The following is a 20,000-nucleotide window of genomic DNA, read 5'->3' on the forward strand; positions in this document are numbered from 1 at the left end:
TGTGTGAAAGGGGCTAATATCGCACCTGTCACCAGAGCGAACGAGCACACGCTTGTATGTGTGTGAACGAAAGAGCATGATGCTGTGTTTAGCTTGTTTGTTGCTGTCTACGTGTGTGTGTATGTGTGTGTGAATGAGAGAGAGAGCTTTGTGCTGTCTATGTATGTGTGTGTGTATGTGACAGCGTGTTATAGGCTGCCTGGACTCTGTATGGCTGGGTGGTTTTCGGTTTTGTTCTCCCCCCGCTCATTAGCGGGAACAGGCCCGGTGTGTAGAAAACGGGGCTGTCGGGCAGTGGGACAACAAATGTTGAATATAAGCAGGAGCGGTCGGGTTCGGACTAAATGCTGGCGGGAGCGGGATTCAAAATTTAGTCCAGCGCAGGTCTCTAGTCTCTGGTTCGAGTCCTGGCCAGACCAGTTGGCACTTCTATGTGTATTTTGCATGTTCTCCCCGTGTGGGTTTCCTCTGGGTGCTCCTGTGTCCGCCATAGTCCAAACACATGTGCTATAGTTGAATTGGGCAACAATATTGGCCGTAGTAAATGAGTTTATGTGTGAATAAGTGTGTATGGGTGTTTCCCAGCACAGGGTTATGGATGGAAGGGCATCCGCTGTGTAAATATAAAAACATATATTGGCGGTTCAATCCGCTGTGGCGACCCCTAATAAATAAGAGACTTAGCCTAAAGAAAACTTATAAATGAATGAAAATCTTTCACTGTCATACGGAGATTTTAATCATAAACAAAAGCATCGAAACTGTAAGTCTGGTTAAAATGTAAAGTTTGCACAGCTGAAGAAACTGGAAGACATTTATTTAATGAATCGTGACTCCCAGAATTAGATTGTGAAGTCCTTAAAGATTCCCACCCCTTAATAAACGGCATTATACTTTATTAGAGACTTGAGACCTGCGCTGGACTAAATTTTGAATCCCGCTCCCGCCAGGATTTAGTCCAAACCCGACCGCTCCAGCTTATATTCAGCATTTGTTGTCCCACTGCCCGACAGCCCCGTTTTCTACACGCCGGGCCTGTTCCCGCTACCGAACCGATACTGAATTGTCCGCATCTGCATCACGGTGCACCAAAGAAACAATTAATTTTGACACCCCTAGTTGTACCTGTGCTCCATTGATTATGGACTGGAATCCGGACCCGCAGAGGCGGTTTACAGTCAGCGCTGGCACTGGGATGGGCACACCACACCGCAGACCCACATGACGGGCGATGTAGGGGGCGTCTGCTGAACTCTGGATAACAATAAGAGAACATATGTGCAGTATTAGGATTTGGGCTGGAGCTCTTTTTTCACCAACCTACTGGATGACTGAAGCATCAAACATAATAATGAACGATAATAAAAAAAGCATTCTGCACTTCTGCAAGGTGATAACCTCAAAGCTAAAAAAACATTAATCAAAACTCTCTTAATATTCAAACTAATAAAGAAACTCTAACAAGTCTCTCTCTCAAATATAAACACCAAAGACACTTATAAGCTAGTTATCCTTGACATTTACTTTTACAGTTTAAAAATTACGACAGTAAATCTTTTAGATTTTACCACTTGAACAAGTATTTTTTTCAGTGCAATACAAACAGGAATAAAACTATAACGTTTAGTGTATTTATTTAGAATATTAATCAGAATAAACTGTAAAGTTCAGCTAATATAATCAGAATATCAATCACAATAAATCTGTTTTCAAACTTTCAACTCGCTCTTTAAGATCTCAAAACTCAGGGCAAAGTCGAGTAAAGGAGGTCGAGCCTTCTCATTTATGGCTCCTAAACTCTGGAATAGCCTTCCTGATAATGTCCCAGGCTCAGACACACTCTCCCAGTTCATCTTTTTAGTATAGCATTCACTCAATGCATCACATGATGCATGAATGTGCTCCACGCAGGTGAGCTGGCTTGACAACCACCTGTAGGACACACTTTTCCTGTCTTAATGCACCAGACATTTTGTTAGAAACACTCATATGCTTTACATATTTGTTTGTATAACTGCTATTTACATTTATAGCACTTCTCATGTTTAAATACACTATAAATAGCAGCTACGCTAATTACATTATGATTTCTCTATTTCCACCTGAGAATACTCATCCTGAGGCCTCTAGAGATTATGCAGCGCCACTGATGTGATTCAAGACCTGTAAAGAAATGACACCAAGGTATCCATAATCCTGGACCAGGCCGTATCCTGAGCTGATGCTGTGGCAGTCATGAAGGAGTGTGAGACTGGTTCCTGAAAGACCACAGTAACAGACAAGTCTTCGTATTGATCCTGTGGGCCAGCCTGATCACCCGCCGGTGACCTACTCACACCTGCAGCTTCTCCATGATGGATGTCCAGCATTCTCCAGCCTCCAGCGCTTAGACTGCAGCTCTGCACAGGAAGTTAGGCCAGAGGAGAAATGGTCGTGCACAATTAAGCCTGGGTTCTGTCAAGGTTTTTTTTCCGTCACTTTGGTCAACAGGTGAAGTTTGTTCCTCCACTGTCGCCACTGGCTTGCCTGGGTTTGGACTTGTAGAGCTGCGCATTGATGGATTTGCTCTTCAGTGTTTGGACTCTCAGTATTGAATATTAAACCACACTGAACTGAACTTCAACTCTGAAAACTGGACTCACACAGTTTCAATTTACTAGAACTTCTATGTTAAGGTGCTTTGACACGATCTACATTGTAAAAGTGCTTTAGAAATAAACATGAATTGAACTCAGTGTATTTAATCAGAATACTGATTGGAATAAAACTGTAAACCGGAACTAAAAATACACTGCGCTGCTGATAGGGTGAAGTGACGTCATAGTGAAACGGGTCTATAATGCTCATTAGCCAATCAGAATCAAGCATTCCAAGTTAAAGTCAAAATTTAAAGATATGAATTGAACTTCAAGTCTGAGGGTGCTTTCACACCTGCCTTATTTAGTTCGATTGAATCGCACTAGAGTTCGTTTCCCCTTTTGGTGCGGTTCGTTTGGGCAGGTGAGAATGCAGCAATCGTACTCGAGTGCGCACCAAAAGCGGACCAAATAAGCGTATTGAGACCTGCTTGAAGAGGTGGTCCTGGTACGCTTTCAAACAAACCCTGGAGCGGTTCGTTTGTGGTGAGAATATGATCCGTACTAAAACAGGTCCAACAGCAAAAAGTACTGTGCCTTTTGGACTAATCCAGCTGCCGTAGGCCGATGCGCCAACAGAGAGAGAGAGGGCAAAACATTACCTGATGGATAGTTCGTAATATTTCCGCAAGATGAGCATGTCGCAGTTGCTAAATTAATTCACGCCTCATGAAGTGACGAGTGATGCATTAAAACATTGTTTTCCAACCAGTGGCGTAGCGCAAAATGCGAAGGCACCCCAGCAGGGATCGCTGACGTCATACATCAATTTGCATATCACTGACGTCATCACGTTCTACCATTTGTGTTTAACAGCCTATGGTTAATAAAGGGGTATTTATAATTGCACTACACTTTATATAAGCATGTTTATTTAACTAAATTTATTGCTGTTTAAATACAGTATATCATTATAGATGTGTAACGCAAGTGAATGTGCAGTAATCTCTCATATGCAATAAATTCAGACAAGTTCAGAAACTGTCACTAAAATATCTGTGATTGTGAACAAGAAAAGAATAAACAGTCCAATTAAATTGTTAAAATAAAGGAGAAGCAGATCGGTTTGACTGTACAAGGGAAATACCTTCACACTGCCTGTGCTAAATCATTTGTCGGTGCGTGATCTGCATTCGGGCTGCAGGTGGGAGAGGCTGCTGTACGAGGACTGACTGGGCCGCCTGTCAGTGCTGTGAGGCGGGGGAGGGGCCGGCGGCATCACACGCAGCTCGTTGAGAAGAGTAGGGACGGTACAGTATGGACAAATGACAGTCTAAAAAAAAATCTCCAATAACACACAAAAAAGTCGCTAGATTTGTCGCTAGGGGGGTCTGAAAAGTCGCTAAATCTAGTGAAAAAAAGTTGGCAACATTGGCGGCAAGCAATCAGAATGAAGTAGTCCACCGCTTAAGAGGTGTTCAGAGAACACAGACCTGTGAACTTTGGTTCCGACCACAGTTGTTCCCGAGAGTTTGATTATTACGGTTGCCGGATTTTCAATTATTGAAAATTGCGACGACGCGGAGCCCCCTAATCCTGCGGGCCTGTCCGCTACGCCACTGTTTCCAACCGCGGCTGCGCTTCATTTTCATAATGTACAGTTTGTCTAAAGCAGGGATACAATCAGCCAGCGCAGTCGTCCCTCCAGAGTAAAAGCAACATTTTGTGTCTGCCGGTTTTGTTTACCTGTGGGAGTTCATTGGCATTTTCCCGCACATGAATTCTGACCAATCAATAAGCAGTTTAGGAAATATGTTCAGCAACATCTGGCCAATGAGAGATGTGGATTTTGTCAGATGACTGCATTTGGGTTCATTTCAACTGGTTCGGACCAAAGCCAGCAGTGTGGTGTGAAAACGACCCAAAGACGGCAGAAGATGCAACAATGTATCATTGGTCCAGACCAAATGAAGCGAACTACAGATGTGAAAGCACCCTGAAAGAGAACATGCCAAAACAGCAAAGTAGTCTGGCTTCTCAAAACTGTCAATGATTCTGCATGCACTGTAGTGTCATGTTTTATAATTAAAGCACATCACAATCTCTCACCTGCATGACATTTCCGATGATGACACTGTTGACCAGTTCTGGAGCCACATTCCCCGCAGCGAGAGCTGCTTTTGCTGCGTGTTCAGCCAGATCTGTAGCACTGTGGTCCTTCAGAACGCCTCCATACGTGCCGAACGGCGTCCTCTTCGCCGAGACTATAAACACACCTAAAGAAAACACATACAGTTGTGATGTAACATCATGATAACGAACATCCATGATGTTATGATCACAGGCATTTCAAAATTTGTTGGCATTTCTGTGTGGAGTTTGCATGCTCTCCCCATGTTGGCGTGGTTTTCCTCCAGGTGCTCCGGTTCCCCACAGTCCAAACACATGCGCTATAGGGGAATTGGATAAATTAAATTGGCCGTTGTGTATGAGTGTGAGGGAATTAATGTGCATTGATGCTTCCCAGTACTGGGTTGCAGCCGGAAGGCAATTAATAAACTGTTTAATTTAACCCTTGTGTGTTTTCGGTGATGTTTTCATCCACTCTGGGGTGATTTTTAGGCTTAATTTGGCCACAACGTTCTCTGTGTTTCAGCAGAAATAATGATTTTTGGTGTCAAATCTTGTTTTGACATATATTTTGAGAAAATGTTTTGAAACAATTCACTCTGGCCAAATTTACTACACTTTCATTATGTTGGTGGCTGTTTTTGACCCTTTGAATTCCTTAATAATCACATTTAATAATTGCAAAGGCATGACAGCATATAAACATGCAATCATGACTGTTGATGGTTTTTCCTGTTGTGTAGACATAAAAAGTAAAATTTTTAATGTTAATATTAATTCATTTCAATAGACACCTAATGAAAACCACTACAAAAGCATTTATTAATCTTAGAAGATGTTATTTTCTTAGCTCATGCCAAAGAACTTCTTCAAATTTATGGTTGTAATTGTTTTATTAAATTGAGAGTTAATAACTAATAAATTCAATTGTATTTTCAAATTAATAATTTTAATATACATTTTTTAACTACCATAGTAGTTTGTGTTAATAAATGTTTATTTTTCACTGAGTTCTACACACTGACTGACATTTAATAATAAAATCTTGCTATAAAGTGTTACCTATTGTACTTTATAATCCTTTAGTTACATTTATATATATAATAAAGCAATTCTGCACACACAATTTTATTGTTACTTACTTATTATAACTGTTAAAGTATTCTTTTTGCAGTTTATAGTCAATATCATCATGAAAGCTTAAGAAATGAATGAATAACTTTTACACCGACATAAACCCTGATCTTTACTTAACCAACATCAGGTACATTTAAATCCAGACTGAAAACACATGTTTAGCTCTGCCTTTACTGAATGAGCACTGTGCTACGACCGACAGATCGCACTATTATATATTATAAAACCGGTTTTAACATATTTTAATCTGTTTTTAATACCTTTTATTATTTGTTTTTTTTTCTTATACTTTTATTCCAGTTTATGTAAAGCACTTTGATTTTCCACCGTGTATGAAATGTGCTATAGAAATAAACATGCCTTGCCTAATCTGATTTGATTCCTGTTGTTTACAGAAAATCAAGACTGTTATAAAAAGTACAGAAATGTAAGCATTATAAATAAGTTAGATATAGATAGATATGGCTGATTCCAGCGTTATGGACGTGACATTTGCAGCAAAAATTCAAAAGACAGACAGAGCGTGCTTAGCTTTTGCACTATTTTTGCACGCAAATGTGTCAGGATACAGGCTAATCTCCACTGCTGTGTGGATATCTGTTATGTTAATGTACAAAATAAACCTGTTTTAAGGTCCACAAACCAGGATTGACGCGTCTCCCTTTATAATTGTTCTGACACGCGGCTGTGCTGATGAAGTAAAGCTGAAGTAAATTGCTGTACTTCATTACTCACATGCACTGTTTTAAAACATTTTAAACATGTGAAACTCACTCGTGATCACATTTGATGATGATTGCTGATCCTAGCGAACAGAACAGAGCTTTTATTCCCGGTTGCTTTGCGCACGTCTGGTCTTGTTGACATTATTATACACGTTACTACCGGGACATGCTACGCGAAGCTGTCAATCAATATTGGTGGGCGGGGGGACCACGCTCCTACGTCAAGTTGTGGTCGGTCTAAAACACGCTCCAATTGGTCCACCGTTTTTATGTTGTTAAATTGAAAAAAAAAAAAGGACTGGGTGTGTTTATATCACCCAAATATGATTGTCTATACACTATACCTACACACATGTCTGTCCAAACAGCTTGAAAAGTAGATTTTACACTATAGGTGCCCTTTAAAATTATATTGAAACATCTGCTTTTATTTTCCAAAACAACTAACCACGGAGGTATGGGATCAAAAAATTTCAATCTGTGAACATTTTCTCTACTTTAAATGAGGAAAATAAACATGCGTTATGGATGTGACAAAAACAGTGTGCCTGTTTACAGAATAAAGCATATTTTGTAGAAATTCTGTGAATAAAACTGCACAACCCAAAATAAATAATGTTCATACAAAAGATAAGAGTTGGTTTTTATAGAACAAAAATGATTGATTTTATTTTTCATTTTTGAGGGGAAAAGCTTTGTTATGGATGTGACACTTTTTCGTTATGGATGTGACGAATGTGAAATTGCCATTTTTGTGACTTTGGTAAATCAAATATAATAGTTTGAAAACATTGACAGAGACATTTTAAGTATTTTTTTAAAGTACTGTATAACACTTGCCTATGCAAAAAAAAAAATGTAGAAATGGTTTAGCTATTTTGGTGAAAACATTTTTTCTTTTCATGGCAAGGTCGACATTTGCATGGAATTGCACATATACATATAGATACACACTCGTAAATGGATATATGAAGAGTTTAGGTGCAAAACCCTCTAAACGTCGTCTGAAATGTTTTCCTAAAGTGCACATTTTTTTTCAAGCTCCTGTATATTCAGTAAATCCACTTTAATGCCAAATAATGTTATTTGCATTGCCTTTGAAGTGAAATACCTGAACACAAACAGGATCCTGAGTAAAATGCTCATTTTAGAAAAATATTTCAAATGGCACTCTTGCGTTTGAACTCTTTATATTAGACAGATAGTTAGACAGACAGGCAGGTAGATAGACAGACAGACAGACGACATAGAGTAAACTTTACTACTCACATATAACATTTGGGTTAATATTAACCCAACAGGTAACCCAATGATGGGTTGTTTTGGCACCGACCTTCTGTTGGGTTATTTTAACCTAATCCTTTGAGTTGGTAACGTTAGCCCAACAATTTGGGTTACAAAATTAACAAATCTGTTGGGTTAATTTGCCAAAATGTGGCTTAACCAAGGAATATCTCAAATATGTGTATAATATACCCACCCCCACCACCCCCAAAAAAAAAAAACTTTAGAAATGAACACGGAGGTAGAGAAAGTGCTTTTATCCATATGTGAATCAGCTATGAAGCGTGCGTTTGTATCATTAAATTAAGGGTGCAGGTGAAACGGTAATAATAAACACAACACTAATTTAGGTAATTTGCTAAAAAAAAAATGTTATTGCGTTAGGTCTAAAATAAACTTTATAACGCAAACACAACATTACGTACGAACATTAATACAACTGATCTGTGTCAGTTAAATCAGTTGACTGTTAAAATGTAAAGGTTTTTACCCAACTGGTTGTGTTATTAAATAAATAACACAACACAACTGATCTGTGTTATGTTATGTTATATTATATTATATTTAAATATTAAATAAATAACACATCAAAGGCTAAAAATAACCAAACAAAGCACCAAACATTTAACCAAACTTGTTGAGTTACTAATAAATAACCATAAAGGTTCAAAATAACCAAACAAAGCACCAAATATTTTTAACTCAACTGGGGGTAAATAAATAACCCAACATTTTTTAGTGTCGAGTAAACATGGGTTTATGTCACTGACCTCCCCTTTAACCTAATTCTGCCAGAAGTCATAGTTTAATCTGATGTTTGAGCTTCCTACACGACAGCTAACTCTTCTTTTAACTTTAATTAATTACATTTAATTCAGTTTTGATTCATAACGACGATTCAAACTAATTGTATTTAATAAAGAAGAGTCGAGGAGGAAAAAACTACAAGAATTCACTTAAATAACACAAACTTTAATCAACTTTAAGCCTTCAACTATTTTAGATGTGGTATATAAAATAAAAACATTAGTAATAAAAATAGGAAAAATAACTGAATATTAGTGACATTGAGGAGATGAAGAAGTTCAAGTGCAGTGCAGAAAACAAGTGCAAAAGCAGATAACATGTACAAATCAAATCATTCGAGCATTTTTAACACACATAACACATTAATTTATCGTAAAATATATAACGTTTATTTACCTCTGAGGAGAGACATGATATCGACTGTGCTTGAGATCGTTTGAGCAGCTTCAAACACACAAACGCACACACACACCGACCTTTCACCTACTTACTCTTAACATTCACTTCACAACATTCGACGCACACATAAAAATGAATATTCCATAACAACCTTATATTCTAAACGAAAATATATATTATACGTCCTATTTGAAATAATTATGATATTTAACACAGATATTTAAATTCTGATTTTAGCTAATAAAGAAAAAAACAACAACGCGAAAGTGCGTCTGTGATAACGGAAGTGTTTTTACACTGACCTACAGATCCACACTGGCCACTGAAAGGAGCAAAACATTTAATTTCTCACATTTTATGTTTGTAAAGTGGATATTTCTGTAAATTATGGCGGGATTTGTGTGTCGTGCTGTAAACCGGATTATTTCGAGTCAATCCTCGTGGTACGTATGTGACTTTAGATATCCATGTGCACGCGATAATTGTAAAGTAACGCACAGAGGTCATGAGGATGATAATCATTGTTATGCTAATAATTAATAACTCTTTTTACAGTTGCAGTCCTGTTATTGCTGTCAGACACAGTCACTGGTTTACCTCAATGCTTTCGTTGAAAACTTCCGCACCATTAAGGTCAGTGAAGATACAACTTATGTTATGTATGATGATTAGTTCACTTAATGTCTTTTCGGCTTAGTCCCTTTATTATTCATCACAGCGGAATGACCCGCCAACTTATGCAGTATGTGTTTTTACGTACAGTAGCTGATGCCCTTCCAGGTGCAACTCAGTACTGGGAAACACCCATACACATTCACACCCACACATACACCACGACCAATTTAGTTTATTCAATTAATCTGTAGCGCATGTATTTGGACTGTGGGGGAAACTGGAGCACCTGGAGGAAACCCACAACAACATGGGGAGAACATGCAAACTCCATACAAAAATGCCAACTGACCCAGCCGGGGCTCAAACCAGCAACCTTCTTCCTGTGAGGCGACATAATTATTTTAAAATAAATGAACGAAAAATTGAACAAAACTAGTTGAAACATTAGACTCGTTATCTGCATTTAATATAATTTCTGTGTAAATAAATGAATCAAAATGGACATTTTATATTTGATCCACATATATACCAGACATTTTATATTTGATCCAAGACTACCAGACTCATTAATAGCTTTTTTCCTCAAGCTATCAGACTGCTCAACTCACTCATGAAAACTGGATTATAAAATCACAATCAACAGCCCACACACACAAAAATCTGTGGAACTGTGAGAAAAGCAAACTCAATGTTTTTATATTAATATTCCTTGCACGTGTAACATGTTTACAAAATACACTTACCTCTAAGCTGCTACTTTGCACTTTGCACTTTTGCCATACTGCACCTAATTGCACTACAATAAATACCTCAACTTGGTCATATTCTGGAACAATAGGATATATGGTAACTGTTCACAGTTTATTAGTGTCTATTATTTAATTCATCTTGTACTATATTAGTTAAATGTTTAGTTTATGTCTAGTGTGTGTCATATTTTTGTTTTTTAAATTGCACATTGGAGTATGGGAGAAACGCAATTTCAGTCTGCTGTGTAATGTACTGTTGCATGGTTTGATTGACAATAAAGTTGACTTGACTATACACTCACTGGCCACTTCATTAGGTACACTTTACTAGTACAGGGTTGGACCCCATTTTGCCTTCAGAGCTGCCTTAATCCTTCGTGACAGATTCAACAAGGTACTGAAAATATTCCTCAGAGATTTTGCTCCATATTGACATGATAGCATCACACAGTTGCTGCAGATTTGTCGGCTGTGCATCCATGATGCCAATCTCCACCACATCCCAAAGCTGCTCAATTGGATTGAGCTCTGGTGACTGTGGAGGCCATTTGAGTACAGTGAACTCATCGTCATGTTCAAGAAACCAGTCTGAGATGATTCACGATTTCTCCAATCTTCTATTGTCCAGTTTTGGTGAGCCTGTATGAATTGTAGCCTCAGTTTCCTGTTCTTAGCTGACAGGAGCGGCACCCGGTGTGGTCCTCTGCTGCTGTAGCCCATCTGCCTCAAGGTTGGACGTGTTGTGTGTTCAGAGATGCTCTTCTGCAGATCTCGGTTGTAACGAGTGCTTATTTGAGTTACTGTTGCCTTTCTATCAGCTGGAACCAGTCTGGCCATTCTCCTCTGACCTCCGTCATCAACAAGGCATTTGTGCCCACAAAACTGTGCTTACTGGATATTTTCTCTTTGTCGGAGCATTCTCATTCAACCCTATAGATGGTGGTGCATGAAAATCCCAGTAGATCAGCAGTTTCTGAATGACAACCATGTCATGTTCAAAGTCACTTAAATCCCCTTTCTTCTCCATTCTGATGCTCGCTTAGAACTGTAGCAGATCGTCTTGACCATGTATACATGCTTAAATGCTGCCCTGTGATTGGCTGATTAGTAATTTGTGTTAACAAGCAGTTGGAGAGGTGTACCTAATAAAGTGGCCGGTGAGTGTGTGTGTATGTGTATGTGTGTGTATTTATGTATATATATATCCATGCATATGCTCAGGCTTGTGTTTTACAGTGCTGTAAAAATACTCAAAAATGTCTCTGTCAAGGTTTTCAAACTAATATATTTGATTTACCAAAGTCACACAATTGGCAATTTCACATCCGTCACATCCATAACCAAACTCTTTCCTCACAAATGTAAAATCATATAAAATCAATGATTTTTGTTCTATAGAGAGCAACTCTTATCCTTTTCATTATCATTATTTCTTTTGCAAACGTCACATCCATAACTCTGAAATTGCTCGTTTCATTTTTTTGTTTTAAACACCACAGAGCCGAACCCAGGAAGAAGAAGAAGAAGGTGGACCCGCGGCAAGAAATTTTAGTGAAGGACCGACTGAAGAAGAGACTGAAAAGGATGGAGAAAGTCTCTCCAGAACTGATTCCCATTGAAGACTTCATAACTTCAGCCAAAAGCTTCGACGACACCAGGTGAAATAATACAATATTTTATAGATTTTTTTAAATTGGTTTTTTAAATTAATTTATCAGGATCCTCATTAGCCGCTACCAAGGAAGGGGCTATTCTTCCTGGGGTTCATCGAACATAACACAAAATTACATTAATTCATAACAACAAGACCAATAAAACATTAAAATATAAAATTCATACAAATCATCCAGATCAACAATCCTCTTAATATTGTTCCATTAAATATTTCTAAACCGATTTTTAAAAACATCTTTTTACTTGTTACAAAGCATGTAATGTCTGATGGCAATCATTCCATGTTTTCATTCCTCTATACGTTACAGTCTGTTGCTTTACATTAGTTTTTGAAATGGGAAGCAGAAAAATTCCTTTTAATGCATGCCTGGTGTTAAAATGATGACTAGCATTACTATACAAAAGTTGACAGTACAATACACTTGGAACTCTTGTCACAGAAATATTTCTTATGATTTCATAGAGAAACCATTACCCTATCCTTCACCAATAACCAACCTAAAGTTTTATGCATTTTCATAATATTAACTCTTCTGTTGCTGTGTAAAATTAGTCACAGATAATCACACGGAACTACAGTCTGGATAACAGATTCAGGAATTTTTCACAGTATTTAATATAATATTGTTTCTTCTGGAAAATGTCTTATTTGTTTTATTTCGGCTAGAACAAAAACTGTTCCTATTTTTTTAATCCATTTTAAGGTCAATATTATTAGCCCCCTTTACCTTTTAAGGTGTTTTTTTACATGCTTTTCTGATTTCTCTTTGCTGTTTGGGCTTATCGCAACATAATTAGAATAAAATATAATTATAATCTTTTGATATGATGTACTTTTAGAGAAAAATGATGTTCATATATGTGGACTCGTCGTCTGAATTTACATAAACACTTTTCCTGTTTGTTTTTAATGCATATTTAACATATTCATTTTTTAACATGTTTTGACTATCAGTGAGTAAAAACAAAAAATGTCCCAATTTTGGACATTTAAAATAGTGTTTGGGATATTTCATATGCTGCAACACAGTTGCAGGATGACACTGTATGTCTGAAACGAAATATAAAGCATTCAACATATTTTAAATAGCCACTTAAGAGCTAAAATGTGCTGTCCACGTATAAAGACACTCAAGCCCTAGGAGGTTAAGCAATATTTCTTTCTATAGTCTACAGCACAAACCACTGTTATACAATAACTTGCCTAATTACCCTAATTAACCTAGTTAAGCCTTTAAATGTCACTTTAAGCTGTATAGAAGTGTCTTGAAGAATATCTTGTCAATTATTATTTACTGTCATCATGACAAAGATAAAATAAATCAGTTATTAGAGATGAGTTATTAAAACTATTATGTTTTGAAATGTGTTGAAAACATCAGCTCTTCGTTAAACAGAAATTGGGGGAAAAAATAAACAGGGGGGCTAATAATTCTGACTTCAAATGTATATCATGTAAAGTTAAAGCTTATTCAAACTCGAACCATGCTAATTTATGTTAGCAACTGCCTAGCAACCATTTAGAACACCTTAGCAACCACCTAGCAATCACTCAGAACACCTTAGCAACCACTTAAAACACCTTAGCAATCATTTAGCAATGCCTGAGCAACCGCCTGGCAACACTTTTGCACCGACCTAGAACACCATAGTAACTCCCTAGCAACAGCTCAGAATACTTTAGCAACCGCCTAGCAATAATACCCACCAAGAAACGTGCCAGTCCATACTAGAAACATGCTACCATAAATGTAGTTCTCTCTGTCTGATCTATCTATCTATCTATCTATCTATCTATCTATCTATCTATCTATCTATCTATCTATCTATCTATCTATCTATCTATCTATCTATCTATCTATCTGTCTGTCCGTCTCTATCTGTCCGTCCATATCCATCCATCCATCCATCTATCCATCCATCCATCCATCTGTCCGTCCATATCTATATCCATCCGTCCATCCATCCATCCATCCGTCCATCCATCCATCCATCCATCCATCCATCCATCCATCCATCCATCCATCCATCCATCCATCATCTATCTATCTATCTATCTATCAATCTATCTATCTATCTATCTATCTATCTATCTATCTGTATGTCTGTCTGTCTGTCCGTCCGTCTCTATCTGTCCGTCCATATCCATCCATCCATCCATCCATCTATCTGTCCGTCCATATCTATATCCATCTATCCATCCATCCATCCATCCATCCATCCATCCATCCATCCATCTATCTGTCCGTCCATATCTATATCCATCCATCCATCCATCCGTCCGTCCGTCCGTCCATCCGTCTGTCTTTGCCAACTGTTTTAAACTTCCTAAAAACTACTTGAATTAATAAACTTTAAAGCCACTGTAAACTTTTTAAAAATTTTCTCAAGCCACCATAAAGTTTGTCCACGAAACTTTACTTGTTTAGTTATACAGTGATATGATATGATATAATATGGTTTACAAAGCTTATGTATTATAGCTCTTAAAGTATTCAAATGATTGTTGTGTGTGTGTGTTGCAGAACGCGTGCTCTTCCAGAAGTGTGTTTCGAGGAGAGCGAGCGCAGAGCTCTGCTGCTGAAGGAATGGTCCAGACACAAACACAAACAGCACCAGATGGAGATGCAGGAGATCCAGGAGGCGCTGAAAGCCCAAAAGCAGGCGCTGATGCAGCTGAAACTGGAGTCTAAAGAGCTTTACATTGCTGCGCTCCGTCCTGATACAGACACGCTGCCTTTCCTGCATCACGGGCCCAGTTACACTCCACCCATCGCTGACTATGAGGCTCCAGAGGGAAAATATAATGACATTACACGTGTTTATACACAGTGAGGAGAGACGGTGACTGTATACAGGTGAAGAATAAAAATAATAAGTGTTCAATTAAGGTCTCGGAGAATAAAATGTATTGACGTCATTATATTGTTGTGAATTTATAATTATGTTGTTAAATCATCATGTTGTGATCGAGTTTAAAGGTTAAAATAAAAAAATAAAAGAACATACTGGGGTCTGTTCTTCGTCCGTGGATTACTCAATTAGCTAGATTGGGTTAACGTAATGTGTATTAATGTAACCCCGCCGGTCCTACACCACCCAACCTAAAGACCATGGCCTCTAGCATCTGTCGCTAGAGCACCTTTTTAGAGGTCAGAGAGGTGAGGTTTTACCTGCACAGCACTTACTAACCGGCCTCTGTTACTCTGTTACAATTCGCCGGAAGCGATTAACCCAGATTACTGGCAAATTTAAAGTCTTATTAGCATGCTTCGGCATATATACCCTATTTAAACCCCGGCAGAGAGTTTGTCGAGGCCACTGGTTATTCACTTGGCCAGAGCTGCGCTCCAATTTGGGCATTATGCTTTGTTTCGCATCCATATACTATCACTGACAACATTTACCGCATCCATTCACTTGCATTTCACGCTGATTGAACATACTGACTCTGATATTGTGGTTGTGTTACACTTTTAATCAACAACGAATCTGAAGTTGCGACATATTTTGATAAAAAGCAGAACAAAATACTTCAAATATTCATCCTGAAATGTTGTTGTTATTATATTTAGATTGGTCTTTTGAAGCATTGTTTTTGCATTGAGCATGAAAATATCTTTTGATTAGACAAATATAGGTCAGCGCTGCATTTTAGATCATCAATAGTTGCACAATATGTAAATTTGGTGCAATTTTTGTATGTTTTATGTATGTATTTTGATCAAAAGTAGAACAATCTTTCTTGTTGTGCTCTACATTGACTTTCTCATCAAATGTTTATTCTGAAATGTTGATTTGAGTACATTTGGATGACTCTTTTGAAGCTGTTCTTGCATTGAGCACCAGAAATATCAGCGCAGAAACGCATCGGTCCAGGTGAGGTAGAGTGAGGAGATTTACACTGAATGTTCATACAGCTCCAGTGCTTTCTTCATGTGTTTCTGGCATCATAAGCGATTCTGTGTATGTGTGTGTGTTTAAGGGTCCTGTGGTTTGCCCTGGTTAAGCGGCAGATGCCAGTCAGATGGAGGTTTTTGCCGAAGCTCCCAGACCGGAGTGAACTTCCTCTGATCCGCCAGCCGCTTCCTCTCGCTCTCCTGCAGAGATTCCTGATGGGGGGAAAAAAGCAACTGTAAATCACATGCTAGCAGTGGCGTAATCTAACACATCACAACTAGAAAAGTAAAGCTCGTACACAAGCGTTATGGTGGCATGACAAAGCCTCGTCTGAAAGTCTAAAGAAGTTTTAAAACGTGTGAAACAGTTAGAACTACATATATGTTAGCAAGTTTCTAGTTTGGGTCATCATGTTTCTTGCTAGGGGGTTCTGAGTGTTTGCTAAGGTGTTGATAAGGTGTTCTGAATGGTTGTTAGGGTGTTCTGAGTGATTGCTGAGGTGTTGCTAGGCAGTTGCTAGGTGCTTGCTATGGTGTTCTGATTGGTTGCTAAGGTCTTGCTAGGTGGTTGCTAAGATGATCTAGGTCATTGCTAAGGTGTTGCTATGATGTTCTGATTGGTTGCTAGGTGGTTGCTAAGGCATTAGTAGGTGGTTGTTAAAGTGTTACTAGGTGGTGTTTAATGTGGTTGCTAAGATGTTGCTAGGAGGTTGCCAAGGAGTTGCTAGGTGGTTGCTAGGGTGTACTGATTGGTTGCTAAGGCGTTGCTAGGTGGTTGCTAAGGTGTTGCTAGGCAGTTGCTAAGGTGTTCTAGGTCATTGCTAAGGTGTTGCTAGGGTGTTCTGATTGATTGCTAGGTGGTTGCTAAGGCATTGCTAGGTGGTTGTTAAGGTGTTATTCGGTGGTTACTAAAGTGTTGCTAGGCGGTTGCTAAAGTGTTGCTAGGTCGTTGCAAAGGTGTTGCTAGGCAGTTGCTAAGGTGTTCTGATTGGTTGCTAGATCATTGCTAATGTGTTCTGATTGGTTGCTAAGCAGTTGCTAAGGGGTCACTAGGTGTTTGCTAAATTGTTCTGAGTGGTTGCTGAGGCGTTGCTAGGTGGTTGCTAAAGTGTTGCTAGGGTGTTCTGAGTTTATGTTAAGGTGCTGCTAGGTGGTTACTAAGGAGTTGCTAAGCGGTTGCTAAGGTGTTCTTGGTCAATGCTAAGGTGTTCTGGGGGCTTGTTAGGAGGTTGCTAAGGCGTTGCTAAGATGTTGCTAGGCAGTTACTAAGGTGTTCTAAATAGTTGCTAGGCAGTTGCTAACATAAATTAGCATGGTTCTAGTATGAATTAGCATGTTTCTAGCATAAATTACCATGTTTATAGCATGGTTCTAGTATGAATTAGAATGTTGCTAGTATGTTTCTAGTATGATCTAGCATGTTTTTAGCATAAATTTAGTATGAATTAGCATGTCACTAGTATAATTAATATGTTTCTAGTATAATTAATATGTAGTGCTGTCGCCTCACAGCAAGAAGGTCGCTGGTTTGAACCTCGGCTCAGTTGGTGTTTCTGTGTGGAGTTTGCATGTTCTCCCTGCGTTCGCGTGGGTCTCCTCCGGGTGCTCCGGTTTCCCCCACAGTCCAAAGACATGCGGTACAGGTGAATTGGGTAGGCTAAATTGTCCGTAGTGTATGAGTGTGTGTGTGAATGTGTGTGGATGTTTCCCAGAGATGGGTTGCAGCTGGAAGGGCATCCGCTGCGTAAAAACTTGCTAGATAAGTTGGCGGTTCATTCCGCTGTGGCGACCCCGGATTAATAAAGGGACTAAGCCGAAAAGAAAATGAATGAATGAATGAATGAGTGATTCTTTTATGATTAGTGTGTTAGTATGGTGAGGCATATCGCTAGTATGTATTGGTATGTTGTTAGTATGTCCCATGTAAAGTCAAGGGCAGTTTTTTATAATGAAAGTCTATGGGACAGTTGCTCGGGTGCCGTATGTTGAAAGGTCATTAGTGATTGGCAGATTGGTAGTTAAATTGGCAGATTGGTAGGTAAACTAAATCGGTAGTTAAATGAGCGTAACCTTAACTTTGTATGATCGTCTAGTGCAAAGTTATGAGGTCATAAATTTTGGTCCAATGTTAAATCAATGGGACTTTTCAGAATTTTCCGGGTCAGTTTTCGGAAAACCGTTAGTCAGATCAGTTAGAAAAGACACAGCAACTTAATTCAGTATAGTTTGGAGATAGTTTGGTGATTGCAGTATAAACAGTCTAAGAGGAGATGCGTTCTTAAAATAGTCTAGGAAGACCCAAGAATTTTCAAGCCACCATAAATACTCATTCATTCATTTTCCTTTGGCTTAGTCCCTATATTTATCAGAGGTCACCACAGCAAAATGAACCACCAACTATGTTCTATGCAGCGGATGCCCATCCAGTACTGGGAAACACCCTTACACTCTCACATTCACTCACACACACACTCATACACTACGGCCAATTTAGCCTACCCAATTCCCCTATAGCGCATGTGTTTGGACTGTGGGGGAAACCGGAGCACCCGGAGGAAACCCACACCAACACTGGAAGAACATGCAAACTCCTCACAGAAACGCCAACTGACCCAGCCGGGACTCAAACCAGCGACCTTCTTGCTGTGAGCTGACAGTGCGAACCACAAAGATTCAAAACCTTCTCGAAACAGATTATTGAGGCTCACCTTGGCTTGCGTGCTGTGGTTTTTCTCCCAGTCTTTACAGTTCTGATAGTCTTGTTTCCACTGCTGGCAGTCTGGAGCTCTGCCGTAGGTGTAATACTCATGAAACCTGTTTCTTAAACTCTTGCAGTGCTTCAATTCACTACAGTAGATGTCACACGAGCGTGGTGGCTGTGGTCAAAAATAAGTGTATTAAAGGTATATACAAATATTTAGCAGCAATGGACTGGCAGAATAACAAAAAGTATTGAGGTTGCACCTACGACCGCAAACAAAATGCTTTACTTTCTTTGAGTTTTTGTCTTGTTTCTAGTCCAAATATCTAAAGATCCTTAAATCAAGAAACATTTTTTTAGACAAATATAGAAATAATGTGCCAAAGTGTTTCCTTAAAACAAGCAAAATAATCTGCTAAGACAAATAATCTAACGTCAAAACTACAAACAAGATTATTTATCTCACCCCATTGGCAGATTATTTTGCTTCTTTTAAGGGAAAACTCGTTATTTCTGAAAACATTCACTTATTTTCTTCCACCTTTTCGGGGCTGGTTCACGGGGTCAGCAGTTTCAGGAGAGAACTCCAGACTTCCCTCTCTATAGACACTTCTTCCAGCTCCACCGGGGGGATCCCGAGGCGTTCCTAGGCCAGCAGAGACACATAGTCCCTCCAGCGTGCCCTGGGTCTTCCCCGAGGCCTCCTCCCGGTGGGACATGCCTGAAACACCTCCCTAGGTAGGCGTCCAGGAGGCATCTGAAGCAGATGTCTGAGTCATCTCATATAGAGTTGACTTTTCTGGATGTGTAGGAGCAGCGGCTCTACTTTGAGTTCCTCCCTGGAACTCCTCATCCTATCTATAAGGCTGCGCCCTGCCACCCTCTAAGCCAAACTCATTTTGGCCACTTGTGTCTGAGATGCTGTCTTTTCAGTCATGACCATAGGTGAGACTAGGAATATAGATTGACCTGTAAATTGAGACCTTTGCCTTTCGGCTCAGCTCCTTCTTCACCACAACAGACCGATACATTGACCGCATTACTGCTGCACCAATCCGCCTGTCAATCTCACGCTCCATCCTTTCCTCACTCGTGAACAAAACCCCAAGATGCTTGAACTCCTCCACCTGGGGTAAGGACTTTCCTCCAACCAGGAGTTGGCAAGCCAACTGTTTCGGAAGGAGCACCATGTCCTGGCCAATAAAATGCTGTTAGACTGACCCTCCACTGTGACTTGGAGGGGCTGATTGTCATCCCAGACGCGTCACACTTGCATGCTGAAGGTCCATGTTCGATGACATACT

The 20,000-nt window shown here is 39.2% G+C and overlaps 3 protein-coding genes across 6 annotated transcripts in view; 1 reads left to right on the top strand and 2 right to left on the bottom strand.

The window, feature by feature from the left end:
* acaa2 (acetyl-CoA acyltransferase 2) overlaps positions 1 to 9,151 on the bottom strand; it is a 21,523-nt gene extending 12,372 nt beyond the window's left edge. Inside the window, exons 1-3 of one of the 3 annotated variants that reach the window (XM_087263048.1) lie at positions 9,056 to 9,151; positions 3,625 to 4,852; positions 1,126 to 3,526 (exon numbers count right to left, since the gene is read on the bottom strand). Coding sequence is in view for 1 of the 3 variants with exons in the window: in NM_213052.1 (NP_998217.1) it covers positions 1,126 to 1,254; positions 4,686 to 4,852; positions 9,056 to 9,071 (312 nt within the window). In the remaining 2 variants the exon portion in view is untranslated. 3 annotated transcript variants of the gene reach the window in all.
* Positions 9,152 to 9,357: 206 nt separating this feature from the next.
* On the top strand, positions 9,358 to 15,100 carry mrpl40 (mitochondrial ribosomal protein L40). Of its 2 annotated transcripts, none has more exons than XM_087263181.1 (4): positions 9,358 to 9,501; positions 9,614 to 10,198; positions 10,714 to 12,080; positions 14,622 to 15,100. In XM_087263181.1, the coding sequence occupies exons 3-4, from the start codon at positions 12,007 to 12,009 to the stop codon at positions 14,929 to 14,931; spliced, it is 384 nt and encodes a 127-aa protein (XP_087119307.1). In that variant the 5' UTR covers positions 9,358 to 9,501; positions 9,614 to 10,198; positions 10,714 to 12,006; the 3' UTR covers positions 14,932 to 15,100.
* A 453-nt stretch (positions 15,101 to 15,553) lies between these two features.
* The window catches only part of si:ch211-51h9.6, a 7,007-nt gene continuing 2,560 nt past the window's right edge, over positions 15,554 to 20,000 (bottom strand). Inside the window, exons 2-3 of the mRNA NM_001123264.1 lie at positions 18,704 to 18,871; positions 15,554 to 16,208 (exon numbers count right to left, since the gene is read on the bottom strand). Of these exons, the coding sequence (NP_001116736.1) occupies positions 16,077 to 16,208; positions 18,704 to 18,871 (300 nt within the window). The 3' untranslated portion in view covers positions 15,554 to 16,076. The remainder of the gene's footprint in view (positions 16,209 to 18,703; positions 18,872 to 20,000) is intronic.

Source organism: Danio rerio, chromosome 8 (genome assembly GCF_052040795.2).
Source record: "Danio rerio strain M-AB ecotype USA chromosome 8, GRCz13ab, whole genome shotgun sequence".
Lineage (NCBI taxonomy): Eukaryota > Metazoa > Chordata > Actinopteri > Cypriniformes > Danionidae > Danio > Danio rerio.

Bases quoted from the DNA above. Each gene is read 5' to 3' on its own strand.
- mrpl40 (XM_087263181.1), top strand. From the start codon at position 12,007: ATGGAGAAAGTCTCTCCAGAACTGATTCCCATTGAAGACTTCATAACT. The intron at 12,081-14,621 runs GTGAAATAATAC...TGTGTGTTGCAG, and splicing joins AAAAGCTTCGACGACACCAG to AACGCGTGCTCTTCCAGAAG.